We start from the raw sequence: 16950 nt of genomic DNA, 5'->3' as shown, positions 1-16950 counted from the left end.
AACAAACAAACAACAACAACAAAATAACCAAATTCCTTTCAGGACATCCTCCAACTCTCAGCTTCTAGGAGGTGAATCCAGGTGTTGCTACCCTCTTAATCAGACTTTTTATTTATTTTTTTTTGTGGGGGCGGTGCTGGGGCATCTTTGGGCCACACCTGGTGGTTGCTCAGAGGCACTTCCTGGCTCTTGCTCAGAAGTGACCCCTGGAGGTGTTCAAGGACTGTAGGCAGTGCCAGGGTGGGCAGGATGCCAGGCAAACATCTTCACCTCTGTCCTCTCTCTTTGAGCCTTTCCTATCTTTCTAACGCTTTGGGTTCTGGCTGCTCAGGAGCGGCTGTGGTTCTGGGAGCAGGTTTCCCGGGGCAAGCCACGTGCAAGAGCCTACCTCCACCCACTTCTCAGATGCTGGGCCCCCATCTACCTACCCACGCAGCCTACAGGCCAGGTACCAAATAGCAAGGAACACCCCTTCCCTCCGAAGCGCCTGGCACCTTCACAGCAGCCCACCTGAAGCCTGCTCCCCTGCCCTGACCATTCCTTCCAGGCAGTTCCATTCCCCTCGTCCCCTCCATGTCCTCCCGCAGTCAGTGCCCCCTCATGGCTCTGCATGCAGACGGGAGCCCTTCCTCTTGGGGACGGGGAGTGATTCTCTTTAACTGACAGTGACCCCTGGCTGTGTGGCACTCTGTACCCCAATACTGATGGAACCCGCAGTGCACTGGCTTGCTTTATTAATTCCCAGGTCACACACTCGGTGTTGGTTCAAGGTCTGATCATGCAGCAGCTGGGTTGAAACCCGGGCTTCCTGCATGCAAAGTTTATGCTTCTGGAACCTGCATTTCAAGTGGATGCTGAGATTCCAGGGCTTTCTCGCTCTGCGCAGGTGGCCAGAGGGCTGGTGCTTGGTCAGTCCCTGCTGGGCATCCCCCTGGGGAGGAGGACAAAACTCACTTGTTCCTTTCCACAGTCTCCTCCTCCTTCCTGCCTTCATCAACAGGCAAGCATCGACAAACTTCCTGGGGTTTTATGAACCCACATCATGTTTCGTGAGCGCCCCCGACAGACAAGGCTGGTCTGGGTGCTGGCATATGCTCTGCTTGTGTTTTCATTCTGTTCTTTCTTTCTCTTTCTTTCTCTCTCTCTCTCTCTCTCTCTCTCTCTCTCTTTCTTCTTTCTCTCTCTCTCTTTCTTCCTTCTTTCTCTCTTCCTCTCTCTTTATCTCTCTTTTTTTCGTTTTCTCTCTTTCTTTCCATCCTTCCTTCTCTCTCTTTCTTTCTTTCTTTCTTTCTTTCTTTCTTTCTTTCTTTCTTTCTTTCTTTCTTTCTTCTTTCCCCTTCCTTCCTTCCTTCCTTCCATCCTTCCTTCCTTCCTCTTTGTCTCCCTCCCTCCCTCTCTCCCTCCCTCCCTCCCTCCCTCCCTCCCTCCCTCCCTCTCTTCCTTCCTTCCTTCCTTCCTTCCTTCCTTCCTTCCTTCCTTCCTCCCTCCCTCCCTCCCTCCTTTCCTTCCTTCCTTCCTTCCTTCCTTCCTTCCTTCCTTCCTCCTTCCTTCCCTTCCTCCCTCCCTCCCTCCCTCCCTCCCTTCTTTCTTTCTTTTTTTGCAGGGGGCACATTCAGTAGTGCTTAGGGGTCACTCCTGGCTCTGTGCTCCGGGGATGATATGTGGTTCTGAGGATCGAATGTGGGTGGGCTGTGTGCAAGGCCGGTACTCTACCCTCTGTACTAGCTCTCCGGTCCTGAGTTTTCACACTTATGGGGGAAAGATGAAGAGGGCGTTTTTTATTTTTAAAAGCCCAATGTTGTACCAGAAAGTGTGAAGGGTACAAAGAAGAAAACCGAATCACCAGTCAGAGATGAGCTGAGTAGAAAAGCACCCGCCTTGCATGATGAGACCTGGGTTTGATCCCTGCTGAAAGAAAATGGGAAGGGAAAGAAATTAAGGGGATGGAGAAATAACACAGGGGCTGAGTGGGACACCCTGCACGAGGGGACCCTGCTTTCACCTCCAGCACCCGATAGCCCCCAGGCATTGCTGGGTGCAGTCATGCAGGCTCCTGAGCACTGTCAGGAGTGGCCCAGGCGTCCTGCCCAAATACAGTCACTGGGAACACCAACAATCTCCAGCACCCTGTAGACAGAGCATGGCTCCATCCTCCGCCTTCAGTGGAACCATGGGCCAAGTTGGCTCAAAAAAAACCACGGGCCCCCTGAGCACTGTTTGAGAGCAAGAAACCAACCCAAACAAGCAGCACATTTGGGACCAAGAGACAGAACACGGAGCAGGCTAGAGGTATGGGGTGCCTCGGATGGGACTTTTGCAGAGTGTGGGGGAGGGGCTTGCAGCTGGAGGAAAGTCTGGCAAGAGGCTGTGGAGGAGGAGGTCACTTTCCCGCGCTGCAGGCAGGCTGTCCTGCGGATCTCAGGTCCTCCTGTAGGTGTCCTCGTGGGCTAAAGGAGGGAGCCGGGCTGCACCGGCCGATCCCGGGCGGGCCTCCAGCCAGCGACTTTCACTTCTCTCCCGCTCCCTGCTGCAAATCCTAGAAACAGTCCCGGTTAGCAAGCGGAGGTCCCCGGGGCAGAGTTGGAGAAGCCCCCCACCCCAGGGGTGCCGCACGCTTTTCCTCCGTGTACAGGGCGTGAAGGGGCCGCCCCGTGTGTCTCCTCTGCATTAATCCTACTCCCCAGTTGCTAGCTGTGGTTTATGGCATACAGAGCCCCGCAAGGGATGTGGGCTGAAAACTCGGCTTCCTGTTTGCGCCTTGTTGTGACCTCTGAGCCTGGTGCTTGCTCTGTGTGTGTGTGTGTGTGTGTGTGTGTGCGCGCGCGCGCGCGCGTGCACATGCACTTTTAGCTGAACTCAGGCTCTGTGTGTGCGTGTGCACTTTTAGCTGAACTCTCATTGTGCATCTTGTAGTGACCTTGAGCTCTGTGTGTGTGTGTGTGTGTGTGTGTGTGTGTCTGTGCCTGCACATTTTTAGCTGAACTCTCATTGTTCACTTTGTAGCAACCTCAGGCTCTGTGTGTGGGTGCACTTTTAGCTGAACTCTCATTGGTATCTTGTAGTAACCTCAGGCTTTGTGTGTGTGTGTGTGTGCGCGTGCACACACACACTTTTAGCTGAACTCTCATTGTGCATCTTGTAGTGTGTGTGCATTTTTAGCTGAACTCTTATTGTGCATCTTGTAGTGTGTGTGCATTTTTAGCTGAACTCTTATTGTGCATCTTGTAACAACCTCAGGCTGCGTGTGTGTGCACTTTTAGCTGAACTTTGATTGTGTATCTTGTACTAACCTCAGACTCTGTGTGTGTGTGCGTGTGTGCACTTTGAGCTGAACTCTGTGCGTCTTGTAATAACCTCAGGCTGTGTGTGTGTGTGTATGCCCGCACGCACGCATACTTTTATTTTATTTTTTTGAAGTTTAAAAGCTTTTATACAGCAAAGATAGCTACTACAAAACTAGAAGGAAATCAAGGAATTAGGAAGGAATACTTGTATACCATACGCCAGAGGGAGGGTTTCTATACAAAATGCATATAAAAATCATGCAACTCAAAAACAATAACAAACAACTCAATGGAAAAAATGAGCAAAAGACCTGAATAGACTCATCTTCATAGAATACTAACAGATGGCTACAGGCACATAAGAAGTCCTCGCACACTTTTAGCTGAACTCTCATTGTGTATCTTGTAGCAACCTGAGGCTCTGGGTGTATGTGTGTGTTTGTGTGCATGTGTGTGTGTGTGCACTTTCAGCTGAGCTCTCATTGTGCATCTTGTAGCATTTGATTCTCTTGAACCTGCGCCCCGATTCTCACCGTGTGTACAGGAAGCCTTTGAAAAGGGGACTTTTTTTTTGGAGCTCGTGGAGAAATGGTGCTAATTTCCATTCCCCTCCAGTGGTGTAAAGCAGTCCCGAGGGGAAGTGGCTCGCAGGAAGCTGTGGAAATTGCTCTTTGTGTGTGTGTGTGTGTGTGTGTGTGTTAGTTTGCTCGTTGTTTCTAACGGGACAGTGGCTCATTGCTTTCTCTCCAGCTCCAAGAGCTGCGCGAGGAAAACGCGACGGTGAAAGGACAAATCGTGACTCTGGAAGAGGCGAGGGCCGTGCACGAGATGGAAGCCAAAGCGAACAGAGAAACCATCTCCAGGCTGGCCTCGGAGCTGCAGGGCGAGCAGCGGCGGGCGGCCCAGGGCGCGCAGGAGAGGGAGCGGCTGGGCCAGGTAGGGGCGCGCGGGCGGGGCGCGGGCGGGGGCGCGCGGCCGCCCACGGGGCTGACCCGTGTCGCAAGGCTGCTCCGGGCGGGGGCGGAGGGCACGCGGGGGCACCAAGGGACAGGGTGACCTCAGCAGACCATTTGATAGGGTTTTCTAATTAGAAAGAGGGAAATTGAAAACACTCCAAAGGGAAGGTTTGTCCAGACCGTGACTTACCCGGGTTCAACTACAAGGATCTTTCAGGACACGTAAGAATCCTGTTTTTTTTTTTTTTTAAATTGCATCTGGGAGACACAATTTTTAGTGGACGCTGAGGTAGATGGGGGAGACATGGATTCTCCCTAATGCGTTTTCTTCTGCCACCCAGAAGCTTTGCTCACAATTTATTTAAAATAAAAAATTAATTTTATTATTTAAAAAAAAAGTTGGGGGGGTCGAGCGATAGCAGGTATAGCAGGTAGGGCGTTTGCCTTGCACGTGGCCATCCCGGGTTCGATCCCCAGCATCCCATATGGTCCCCTGAGCACCATATGGACCCCCTGATAAAAATGTTTATTTTTTTTATAATGCAGTACCATCTCCCTTTTTAATTGATTAAAAAGATATAATTCCTGAGTGCATGAGCCTGGAGGAACCCCTGTACATCACGGGGTGTGACCCAAAAAGAAAAAAAATCAGGGGCCATACCCAGTGGTGCTCTGCGCTCAGGGATCACTTCTGACAGGGGGCTCAGGGAACCCCATAAAGTGTGGGGGATTGAACTGGGGTCAGCCAGGTGCAAAGAAAATGCCCTACCTGCTATATTATCTCTCCAGTCCCCCGCCCCCCCCCATAATAAACCTTTATTTATTCATCTTATCATTCTTGGAGGAACACTGATTTGGCAAATATCTATTTTTGAGAGGAGCAGTGTTATCTCAAACGTCTGCTGTTTCAGTGCTGGTGTCACCCACCTCAGTCCATGGGACTCACTCCTTCCCAAGGTTCCCTTGGGAACCTGATTTCTGTGATCATGGTCTAAGGGTCTAGACCAGCTCTGTCTCTGAAACCTCCCATCAGGCACGACAGGCTGGAGTACGTGCTTCATTTATTTATTTATTAATTTAGGTTTCTTGAGTCACACCCAGCGGTGCTCAGGGATTATTCCTGGATCTGTGCTCAGGAATTACACCTGGAGGTACTCAGGGCACCTTATGGGATGCTGGTGATCCAACGCCAGAGTTGGCTGTGTGCAAGGCAAATGCCCTCCCCGCTCCTTGCTGTGCTTTCGTTCCCGCCTCTGGAGCACATGCTATAAATGCAAGAGCTCGGGTTCAAGCCCCAGCACTGCATATAGTATCCTTAAGCAGCTGCCAAGAATGACCCCTGAGCCCTGAGCTTGGGTAGTGCTCAAAGCACTACCAGGTGTGTCCCCCAAACCGATGATGCATAAGTCAAGAAATAAAACCATTCATTGTGTGGGAGTCCCTGAGAGAAGTGTTTCATTTACACAGAGACAAAAAATAGGCAAGTTCAACCCTCTAGCGATAGCACAGCGGGTAGGGTGTTTGCCTTGCACGTGGCCAACCTGGGTTCAATTCCCAGCATCCTGTATGGTCCCCCGAGCACTGCCAGGAGTAATTCCTGAGTGCAGAGCCAGGAGTATCCCCTGAACATCACTGGGTGTGACCCACAAAGTAAAAAAAAAAGTGGTTTGAGGGTCTGGGCTGGAGCCATAGTACAGCGGGTAGGGCGTTTGCCTTGCATGTAACAGACCTGGGTTCTATTCCTAGCATCCTTTATGGTCCCCTGAGCTCCCTCCAAGAGTCATGCTAAGCTCTGAGCATGGCTGTTTGTCGCCCCCGAAACCAAAAAGGCAGACAAAAACATTCCATGCAACATTCTCTCCCATGTGGAGGACCCTGAGTCCACTTGCTCCAATAAGTCCAGCATCTGCCCTGTGTCCTAGTCACTGTTTTCTGCTTCTCTTTATGTCTGTGCACATGGAAGCTCAGAGTTCCTTTGTATTTTGCACAAATCCCATTATCTCTCCTCACATGGACTCCCCTGAATATGCACGGGGACCTAGCGTGGAGCGGGGCCCCCATTCAGCCCTTAAAAGCACTCCATAGAGCACCCACTTCTCAAAGGGACCATTGCCCGGACCTGCTGGGGCCCATGTCTTCTTTCTGGAGTCCAGAGAAGAGATAAGATTTCATGATTGGTATCAAGTCCCTTCACTCATGTCGCACCCTTGTCTCAGTCTGCTTGGATGACCGTAAACAAGCCCCACAGAGAGACCTCATCAAAGGCTCTTGCCTCTCAAGTCCTAGGCTGGGGTTCTAGGTGAGGGCTCCCTTCCAGGTGTTTGGTGGCTGCTTCCCCACGTGGTCGCACACTCTCTGGTGCCCCTTCCAAAGTGGGCACTAATGCCAGCACGGTCCCGACATCCATCTGAACCCAGTGACCTCCCATCCACGGTCCTGTTTCCAAGTACCATGGCACTCGATGTTAAGACTTTAACAAAGGACCTGTGGAGGGACAAAATTAAGTCCAGTGTGATCCTACAAATAATTTCCTCTACACTTTCCATGTGGAAAAATTTTAGATGGATAAAAAGGTGCAGGAAGACAATGAGGGTGTAACTAAATTCCATTTTGACGCAACAGTTGTATGCATGAGTATTTGTAGAATCACTTAAAAAGCAAGTTATAGACACGTGTGTATCCTTTCTGACTATAGAACTCAAGTAGAGTGAGCCAGAGGTCATGGGTGTCACTTTGAAGACTGACTTGTACATGGAGTCTTTTCTTTCAGATTCTCTTACAAATAGATTTTTATTGAAAACACCATGATTTATGAAGTTGTTCTTTATACAGTTGTTTCAAACTTTTGGTGTTCCAACACCACCAGTGTGACCTTTCCTTCACCAGTATGCCCAGTTTCCCTCCTACTCCCAACTGGCCCACTTTGGCAAATAACAAATTTTCTTTCATATTGCTTCTTGCAATAAAACTTTGAGAACTGCCAAATAGAATGATCAGAAAATAAATCAGTAGGGGCCCATTAGTGAGTACTATATGATTCTGACCTATGTAAACAAGAAAGTTAAAACCATTTAATACAATATAAAAATTTCTATTCTCATCTACATATAGACATTTTCAACTCTGGAATCTAAAGTATATTACATTAAAATTTGTTTTATACTTGGATCTTGTTATAGAAGTAATCATGTCTCACCTGTCATTGATAACACTTTTAAAGCAAATTTGTGTTAATACATTTTAGAGTTTTCATGGAATAGGTAAGACCTGGATATGTAATTTTCCCCTTTCATCCTTTATAAGATCACTGTAAACGTTCTTTTGGTCTCATTGGAATCATTGCTCATGGGAGACACCGTGGCCAGGCGAGAACTCACACAGGTGCCCTGAGCCCAGGTTCCAGGAGATGAGACCCATCGCTTCCATGGGCCTGACATGCTTGGAGCATGAGTTGCCTAACATCTTGCTTGTTTGTTTTTGGGTCACACTCAGGGGCACATAGGGCTTACTCCTGCCTCTGTGCTCAGGGATCACTTACTGGTGGTGCTTGGGGGGAACGTGTGCAGTTCTGGGGATTGAACCCCTGTCAGCTGCATGTGAGGCAAATACCATAATCCCTATATAATTTAATTTTTTTGTTTGTATTTTTGGTCCACACCAGATGTTGCTCAGGATTTACTCCTGACTCTGTGCTCAGGAGTTATTCCTGCTGATCTCGGGGAACCTTATGGGATGCCAGGATCGAACGTGGGTTACCCTAGTGCAAGCTGGGCACCTTACTTTCTGTACACTGCCTCCAACCTCTAAAGAGATTGTTTTATTCAGAAAGATCCAGTTAATTCATTTTCCAATTCCCGACCCACACACAAAGGGAAGAATTAAACCCCATAAAGGATTGGGGTACCAAAAGCCATGCGGGCTTGAAAAGTTCCACAGATGGTATTGAGGCATTATTGTTCACTGTGAGATGGAAACTGTGAGATAATAACTGTTTTCTGACTCAAATCCATAATTTTGGGGTAATTTGTTACACGGCACAGAGATCCAATAATTGGCTCTTGCTGTCAGAGTGCATCTTGTGTTTTTTTTTTTTCTTTTTGGGTCACACCCAGCGATGCTCAGGGGATACTCCTGGTTCATGCACTCAGGTATTACTCCTGGTGGTGCTCAGGGGACCATATGGGATGCTGGGAATCAAAGCCGGGTTGGCCATGTGCAAGGCAAACACCCTACCCACTGTGCTATCACTCCAGCTCCCAGAGTGCATCTGAGAGATACTTTTTTCCTCTAACTGAGATCTTGTCAAGATTCATTCATTTCACTTGTTGATTCTAGTTCTTCCATAGTTTTTGTGCTTATTGAGGTTTGGGAGAGTTCAGGACTGTTCGCTTCATGATGTTGTCTAATGTTTCTTTGTACTCTGTCAATTATAGTTGGATCTAGAGGCTGGATTGTTTGCAAGAATATTTCTAAGGTCCAGATGTATGCTTGGTATTATGTCACATTAAAGGCAAATAAATGATGTCGAATTGTTCCACTGTCCTTGACACTTCAGGCTGCCCGTCTCTTCAGCGCCATGGCACATTTGCTAATTCTGCACTTATGCGAGGTATCTATGGGGTGATTCTTGGGAGATTATTTTTTTTCCCGTTGGCTTTACTGGATGATATTACCTCTGATTGCTTCTTGATTAATTTAACGGGAAGGGGAAAGTGGTACTCTTTACTTTTTCATTCCTTTGACTTGTTAGCTGGCATTCTATTCTGAATAAAAGCTTGGCGTATTTGAGTTTTCTTTTTCAATCCTGTGGGCCTGTGCATTTTCCTTTCTGTACCGTATTACAATCTCTTATTCTTTTTATTGGTGGGGGAGCACATCCAGCAGTGTTCAGGGCTTACTTATGGCTCTACACTCAGGCATCTCTCCTGGCAGTGCTCAAGAGAGGGATGCTGGGGATCACACCCGGGTCGGCCACGTGCAAGCAAGTGTCCACTGCCCTAAAATGTCTTATTCATGTTGGAGGTGCCCCAGTTTAGCAGATTGTGTCAGCAGCAAACCCTTTTAGTGGATTTGGGGGCGCTATCACCTGACTCTTCATCTTCTAGTGTATCCTTGCTTTCTAACAAATGACATCCCAGGCTTCTAATTTTTCATATCAAAAATCGTAACTAAGTTCAGCCAATTCTTTAAGGTTCATTGAGTTCTTCTTTCTTTGGTGCTTAGAAAATCAGATTTAGGCTTTAGGTGGGCTGATTGCCTCTTGGGTGTCATTTCATTAGTGGACAAGTCTATTAGTACATTTTTAGCAATAAATGGATACTGGCAATCTCAAGTTTTCTAAATATATTTTTATTGCTATCTTTCAATTCTAATATTTTCTCATTTTCTTTGTCTTACAGTATACATAGAATTATTTCAAAGTGACTTTCAACCATTTTTTCACCAATAATCCATTGGATGGGGTTTAAGGCTTTCAGGTTTTTTCAGTTGATATCATAAACAACTATTACTACCATGCTCACTTTCCATAGATCACTTATTATTAATGTGAGTATGGTGTTACATGTACTCAGAGAGGTTATGTACCTAGCTTCAGTTTACACAGCTCCTTAATGCAAGGCTGGGATTTGAACCCCCAGGCACCATGTTATTATGCTCTTATCATTAATCCTCTGGACATGCATAGTCACAGTTACATCCTATGTTCAATTCCAATGACAATGATTATTTGTCAGTGGAACCACTCTAGGCAGTCCCCCAGCCTTCCCCAGCGAATGAATGAATTCAATTATTAAATCACAAAAGCTTGAACGTTAGAAAGAATGTAATGCGTACTTATAGAAACACTTCTGGAGGTTAGTGGTAGGGAATGAGAAGGTGTCATAAAAGGCCACTAAAAGGCCACTAAAATAGCAGCGCTTGCTCCTTTTCTCATGAGTCTTCTAAATGATGCAATGCTTTTGGACTTTGCAAACACATTCACTTTGGGATGAACTTTCTGCCAAAATCATTAAAAAAGTAAAGTGGATAATAAAAAATGAGGTCTTGAATAAAGTACCCATTCATAGTATTATGACTTCAAAGATTTAATACTGGAAAATGATAGCAGGTAACTTTCCTGACACTTTTATGGTCTCAGAAAGAGTTTCAAAATGTTTCCTAAAGCTCTGTTTTTGAGGTTGGAAACTTACTTTATTATGAAGTCCAGAATGACTGTCCAGGAATAGCTGCAGACTGGGGCACTGTTTGGGAGAAATCCTTAAGTGATTTAATGAGAAATGTCCTCGTGAGGTTGTACATGAGAGTTTATTATTCTGATGGGGGTATTAATATTTGAAAACTATCAGTTGATGATATTGAGGATTGTATCTGATAGTACAAGCTATCAGATCTTAAAACCTTTTATCGCTTTTGGCAGAAATGCGTCTGGATCCCACAGTAGGTTACTGTCGCCGGGGCCACCCCAGGGGGGAAAGGGTGCTGTCCCTCCGCCTGCTCCCCCTTGGCGGCTCGGTGGCCATCATCCTCCCAGAGGCCTTTGGACAGTCAGACTTGGGCCCGCAGTGATGAAATTTGTTAGGCCTCATGGGATGGGGGTGGAGCCGGTTATGTCCTCCCCATACCAACGAGACCCCAAGTCATCGCCCACGAACGGCATCTCTGGCTCCTGATCAAGTTGCTCAACGGCCATGATCCCAGAGACTCAGGAGCAAATCTCGAAACTCAGTGGCTTTTGGCAGAAATCCCTCCAGATTTAAGTGTTAAAATTTTGAAATTTCAAAATCACATGGCCCTACTGCAGCCACGTGACACCATATGCTATTCATAACCAACAATAGAACACAAATTTTCTTCTGTTGCCTTCTCAGCAGATCTGAGTGTTGGAGTAAAATCTCAAACAATAATGGTGGGTCTGGTGTCAAAATATTGAATGTGATCAAAGTAATGAGAGAGTAATGTGGAATTTATCTGCCCCACAGGTAGGGGGAGGGTGTGGGATGGGGGTATACTTGGGTTTTTGGTGGTGGAGAATGGGTACTGGTGAAGGTACAGGTGTTTCGTTGTATGACCGAGACTTAGACCCGAAAGCTTTGTAACTACTCTTACAGTGATTCAATAAATAAAATTATAAAAATGAAAAAAAAAGTAAGGTGGTGTTCATGCCCAATTCAATCAGCTAATCAGTGGCTGAATAAATAGCAGTACTCCTACATAGAAAAAAAACCTTTTATCTTGTTATCTTCCCATGACTCAACAATAAGAAAAGTAGTCACTCCTTCACACAAGCACTCAATATGGCTAGACTGTTGATGTTCATATCAGTGGAAGTTAAATTTACCTATAGGATTTCAGACAGTCTCATTCCAGCACATTGTTCACGTTTTCATTAAATCTAGATGTATGTCCATGGTCAGGAAAAATAGGGGTTAGGAGGACTTGTCAGTGGTTCGAACTAACCACAATTGTGTGTGGGGCTGAGAGTAGGTGAGATAGAGAAGAGACATCTATGACAATATTAGCTGGGGATGATCACGCTGGACAAGATCTGAGGGTTAAAAATAGATAAGGGATATTCTTTTTCTTTATTAGTGAGACACCATGAGGTACAGTTATAGACTTACAAATTTTTGTGCTTGGGTTTCAATTATACAATGATCAAATACCCATCCCTCCACCAGTGCCCATTTCCCACCATGGATACCAGTATCCCTCCCACCCCCCATCCCCCCATACCACCCTGCCTCTGTGGCAGGGCATTCCCTTTTGTTCTCTCTCTCCTTTTGGGTGTTGTGGTCTGCAAAAGAGGCATTGAGTGGCAATCATGTTTGGTTTATAGTCTACTTTCAGCATGCTTCTCCCATCCTGGGAGGAGGATCCTCCCAACACCCTTTATTTGGTGCTCGATAAGGGATATTCTTGATAACCTTTCAGTATCAACATTGCAAACCACAATGCCCAAAAGGAGAGAGAGAAAGAGAAAGGGAGAGAGGGAGAGTGAGGAAAAGACAGAGAGAGATAAAGAGAGAGATAAAGAGAGAGAGAGAGGGAGAAGGAGGGAGGGAGGGAGGGGGAGAGAGAGAGAGAGAGAGAGAGAAGAGAGAGGAAAATTGCCTGTCATAGAGGCAGGCAGGGGGTGGGAAGTGGGGGTGATGGGAGGGAAACTGGGGACCCTGGTGCTGGGAAATGGACACTGGTGGAGGGATGGATGTTGGAATACTGCATGACTGAAATCCAATCATGAACAGCTTTGTAAGGGTCCATCTCACAGGGATTCAATAAAAAAATTAAAATCTAGATGTAAATAAGGAAAAGGGGTGGGTTTGGTGTTAGGAAGCCCTGGGATAAGAAGGATCTGCCTGCTCCTCTTTGGGTTGGGAACCCTGCCATAGTGAATGTTTAGAGGAGAACTGGGTAATACAGTGAGCAGAGGGGCTAAGAGGTTTTGTTGCTTTGAGGTTTTGTTTTTCACGCACTTACCATTAATTTACATTAGGGTGGACTTTCTGGGGGCATATCCCACCTTTGTGTGTGGTTGCTACGACTTTCCCCATCAAAGTTTACTGCTGTAACTCCACCAACAAGAGCGTTTTCAGGTGTTATGAGCGAAAGCCAGTCAGTAGCAGTGATGGATGTGCAAAACCTTATTTTTCAATAAAACACTTTTCATAGAAGCAGACTGGTGGGGTGGGGTGGGGTTTGGGTGGAGGGGGTCACAGGTGAAGGGATACTGGTGTTGAAACATTGTATCCATGAGACCCAAGCATGAATAACTTCTTAATTTCACCAAGAGTAAATACAACAATTAAAAAAAAAAAAGCTTTGGGAAACGAAGGACCTTTTGCTCATTCCTCTTAAGGTTGTTGGCCTTTTCATTCTGGCACCAGAATCATCTGTGTGAACTGAGACATCTGGAGGTTTTGTTTTTAAAACCTCTTGACCCTTCATATTTTGGTTTCTAAAACAGAAATATAGTTTAAGGGTCCATTTCTTTGACTGTTAGGAGGGAACCAGAGCAACAGGACAGCAGGTGGACACTTACTCGCCTTTCACACGCTGACCTGGGTTCCATCCTCGGTATCCCATATGGTTCCCGAGCACCATCAGGAGTGATCCCTGAGCAAGCAACCTTGGGTAGGCCTCCCCTCCCGCCCCCAAAAAATTATTCTTGGGAATAAATGGCATGATGCTCATAAAGTACCCAGGATAGATGCTGCTCAGGTGCTTAAATTTTACTTTGTCAGTTGTTTGATCTTACAAATAAATTGATCACGATCACGATCATCCTGTTGTTCATCGATTGCCTCGACCAGGCCCCAGTAACGTCTCCTTCGTCCTAGCCCTGAGATTTTTAAAAAATGCCATATTCAAGGCTCTTTCAGGATTAGGAGAATGAGACCCATCATTGTTACTGGTATTTGGCATATTGGGTACACCACGGGGTGTTTGCCAGACTCTGCCGTGTGGGGAGGTTACATTTGGTAGCCTGCCAGTTTGTCCAAAGTAGGAGTGAGATAATAAGATGTTGCGTGGCCACAAATGTGGCTGCGCGCTTCCGGGATCTGGGTTTTATAGTCTCTGGGTCTTGGCGGTTGATGGGATTACACGGCACTGGGGGTCAGATGGTGGGTGTGACCCCTGCCTACTGGAATATGGAAGATCTGGGTGGAGGATGCTCAGCCCCAATCTGAGCAGGCTTGGAGATCTCAGCCCCGGGACCCGCATGCCTGTGTTCCTCTGCTGGTTCCTTCATGCGTGTGGAGAGTGGTCTCAGCATAGTTGTGGCTGGTTCTGGAGGTCTTTGGCTGCCGGGGCTCTGTTCGGGCCGGGGAAGGAAACTCAACCTGCCCCCTCCAAGGAAAATTGAAAGAAATATATTATTACCTAAGGAGTGGAGGTCTGTCGAAATCCTTTCTGCTAGTGAGAACTTATTAGGATAAGTTTCACAAGAAATCAGACATATTTTGTTTGCTTGTTTTGTGTTTTGGGATCACACCTGGCTGTGGTCAGGGTTGACTCCTTCCTCCTGCCTCGCCCTCCCCATGTGTCTGGTGAGCTAGTTCCCTGCCTTTCCTGGGATTCCTCAGAAGCAGGGAGGGCACCACTTCCTCTCTGTGTTGTGTGGGTCTGCTGGGCAGTTCACCGTGGCAAGTCAGGCTCAGAATAGAGGAGAACAGGTCTCCCTCATCTTGCTTTCACCGTAGTGAGACATCATATAGTCCACGAAAGTCCCTTCACTTTTGGCCACCATATAGCCTCTGAAGACTTTTTCTTCTTTTCTTTTCTTTTCTTTTCTTTTCTTTTCTTTTCTTTTCTTTTCTTTTCATCTTTCCGTTCCTTTCCTTTCCTTTCCTTTTCTCTTCTTTTCTTTTCTTGGATCACACCAATGATGTTCAGGCTCCTGGCTCTGTGCTCAGAAATTATTCCTGGTGGTGCTTGGGGGACCATATGGGATGCTGGGTTAAACCCAGGTCTGCCACGTGCAAGGCAAATGCCCTCCCTGCTGTACTATCGCTCTGCCCCTGAAGACGTTTCTCATGGATTTTTAAGTCTCCTTTCTTTCTGATTTCTGTAAGATTGGGAGACTTTTTTTGTGTGTGTGTATGTGGGGGCCAGAGCATTAGGACAGAAGATAGGAGTTATTTTATTTCATTATTTTATTTTTATTTTTCTTAGCAGGGAGACCATATCTGCCTTTACTCAAGAGCTTACTCCTGGCCCTGACAGGGGTTGGGGGGCCCATATGAAATGGGTGCTGGGGATCAAATCCAGGTTGGCTGTGTGCAAGGCAAGTGCCTTACCTACTATACTATCACTCCGGCCCCAGGCTGGGAGAGTTCTATTTTAGTCTCTGGGTGAGAAATTAAAATGAAAATAATCATTAAAACAATATATTTCCTGATAAACAGTCAAAACTTTATAAAAAATTAAAGTATAAATTTTAATATACATAAAATATTAAAATAATTGTTCAGAAGACTTTACAGTAAAATTGAAAACCTTTTTTAAAATTTATTGTCTCATATTCCTACTTTTCTTTTAACTTCTGATTGTTATTTTTAAGACATTAAAATAGTTCACCTAATTCATGGGCTGGAGCGATAGCACAGTGGTAGGGCATTTGCCTTGCGTGTGGCTGGCCTGGCTGAGCTGGGTTCAATTCCTCTGCCCCTCTCAGAGAGCCCGGCAAGCTACCGAGAGGATCTCGCCCACACGGCAAAGCCTGGCAAGCTACCCGTGACGTATTTGATATGCCAAACACAGTAGCAACAAGTTTCACAATGGAGACATTACTGGGCCCACTCGAGCACCTAATTCATCTATTCTTAGACCTCTTGCTATGAAATATGAGACATTTATTTCCTTCTGCTTTTTTATCATTTAGATCTTGGTAATGGGTTGGAACGATAGCACAGCGGTAGGGTGTTTGCCTTGCACGCAGCCAATATGGCTAACCGGAGTTTGATTCCTCCACCCCTCTCGGAGAACCTGGCAAGCTAATGAGAGTATCTCGCCCACACAGCAAAGCCTGGCAAGCTCCCCGTGACGTATTCGATTTGCCAAACACAGTAACAAGTGTCACAATGGAGATGTTACTGGGCCCGCTTGAGCAAATGGATGAAAAACAGGAGGACCGTGACTGTGAATGTAGATGTAATAATATTCTAGTATATAATATATAACTTATGCTATATAACAGTCACGGTCACGGTCACGGTCCTCCTGTTGTTCATCAATTTGCTTGAGCTGGCCCAGTAACATTGTGAGACTTGTTACTGTGTTTGGCATATCGAATATGTCACGGGTAGCTTGTCAGGCTTTGCCGTGCGGGCGAGATACTCTCGGTAGCTTGCTGGGCTCTCCGAGAGGGGTGGAGGAATCGAACTCAGGTCAGCCATGTTGGCTGCGTGTAAGGCAAACGCCCCACTGCTGTGCTATCGCTCCAGCCCCTATATAACAATAATGAATAATATAATAACAACATATCAGGAGCAAAGGGAAAAGGGTTCTTCAGTGCTTTGTCCTAAGCTCACTCTATGAGTTTGAAATCAATCACAATAGCATTTAATACAGTGACATAAATATTTTTATCATGTGTGTAATCAATGGGCTGGAGCGATAGCACAGCGGGTAGGGCGTTTGCCTTGCATGCAGCCAACATGGCCGATCCGAGTTCGATTCCTCCACCCCTCTTGGAGAGCCCGGCAAGCTACCGAGAGTATCTCGCCCACACAGCAGAGCCTGGCAAGCTATTCGTGACATTTTCAATATGCCAAACATAGTAACAAGTGTCACAATGGAGACGTTACTGGGCCCACTCGAGCAAATCGATGAACAACGGGAGGACCGTGACAGTGACAGTCATAGTGTAATCAATGTGATCTGTAACCCATTCTACTTTGCTGGTGTCCTTCATCAAGGGGCCAGCTGGGAACTGTCCATGGTCCTCCAGGCCTGGTCTGGCCAGTACAAGACTAAGACTTATTATACTGTTCGGAAGTCAGGACCACACTGACCTCAGAATGGCCACATTCATTGTTGTCTTGTATTGAGTTTGTCAATGATGAGAATCTAAGCTTAATCTGACTTCTAATTTTTTTTTTCTATTTGGGTCACATCCGGCGATGCACAGGGGTTACTCCTGGTTCTGCATTCAGGAATTACTCCTGGCGGTGTTCGAGGAACCGTATGGGATGCTGGGAATCAAACCC

At 46.5% G+C, this 16950-nt stretch overlaps 1 protein-coding gene across 1 annotated transcript in view; it reads left to right on the top strand.

Moving 5' to 3' along the window:
• Positions 1 to 16950, top strand: part of CCDC170 (coiled-coil domain containing 170) — a 123349-nt gene that overhangs the window by 35891 nt on the left and 70508 nt on the right. The window contains exon 5 of the mRNA XM_056126319.1: positions 4035 to 4220. Coding sequence (XP_055982294.1) covers positions 4035 to 4220 — 186 coding nt within the window. The remainder of the gene's footprint in view (positions 1 to 4034; positions 4221 to 16950) is intronic.

Source organism: Sorex fumeus, unplaced genomic scaffold, assembly GCF_029834395.1.
Source record: "Sorex fumeus unplaced genomic scaffold, SorFum_2.1 ptg000061l, whole genome shotgun sequence".
In the NCBI taxonomy this organism is placed as follows: Eukaryota; Metazoa; Chordata; class Mammalia; order Eulipotyphla; family Soricidae; genus Sorex; species Sorex fumeus.
Note: the sequence above shows the minus strand (reverse complement) of the source record. Positions and strands in the feature narration are given on the sequence as shown.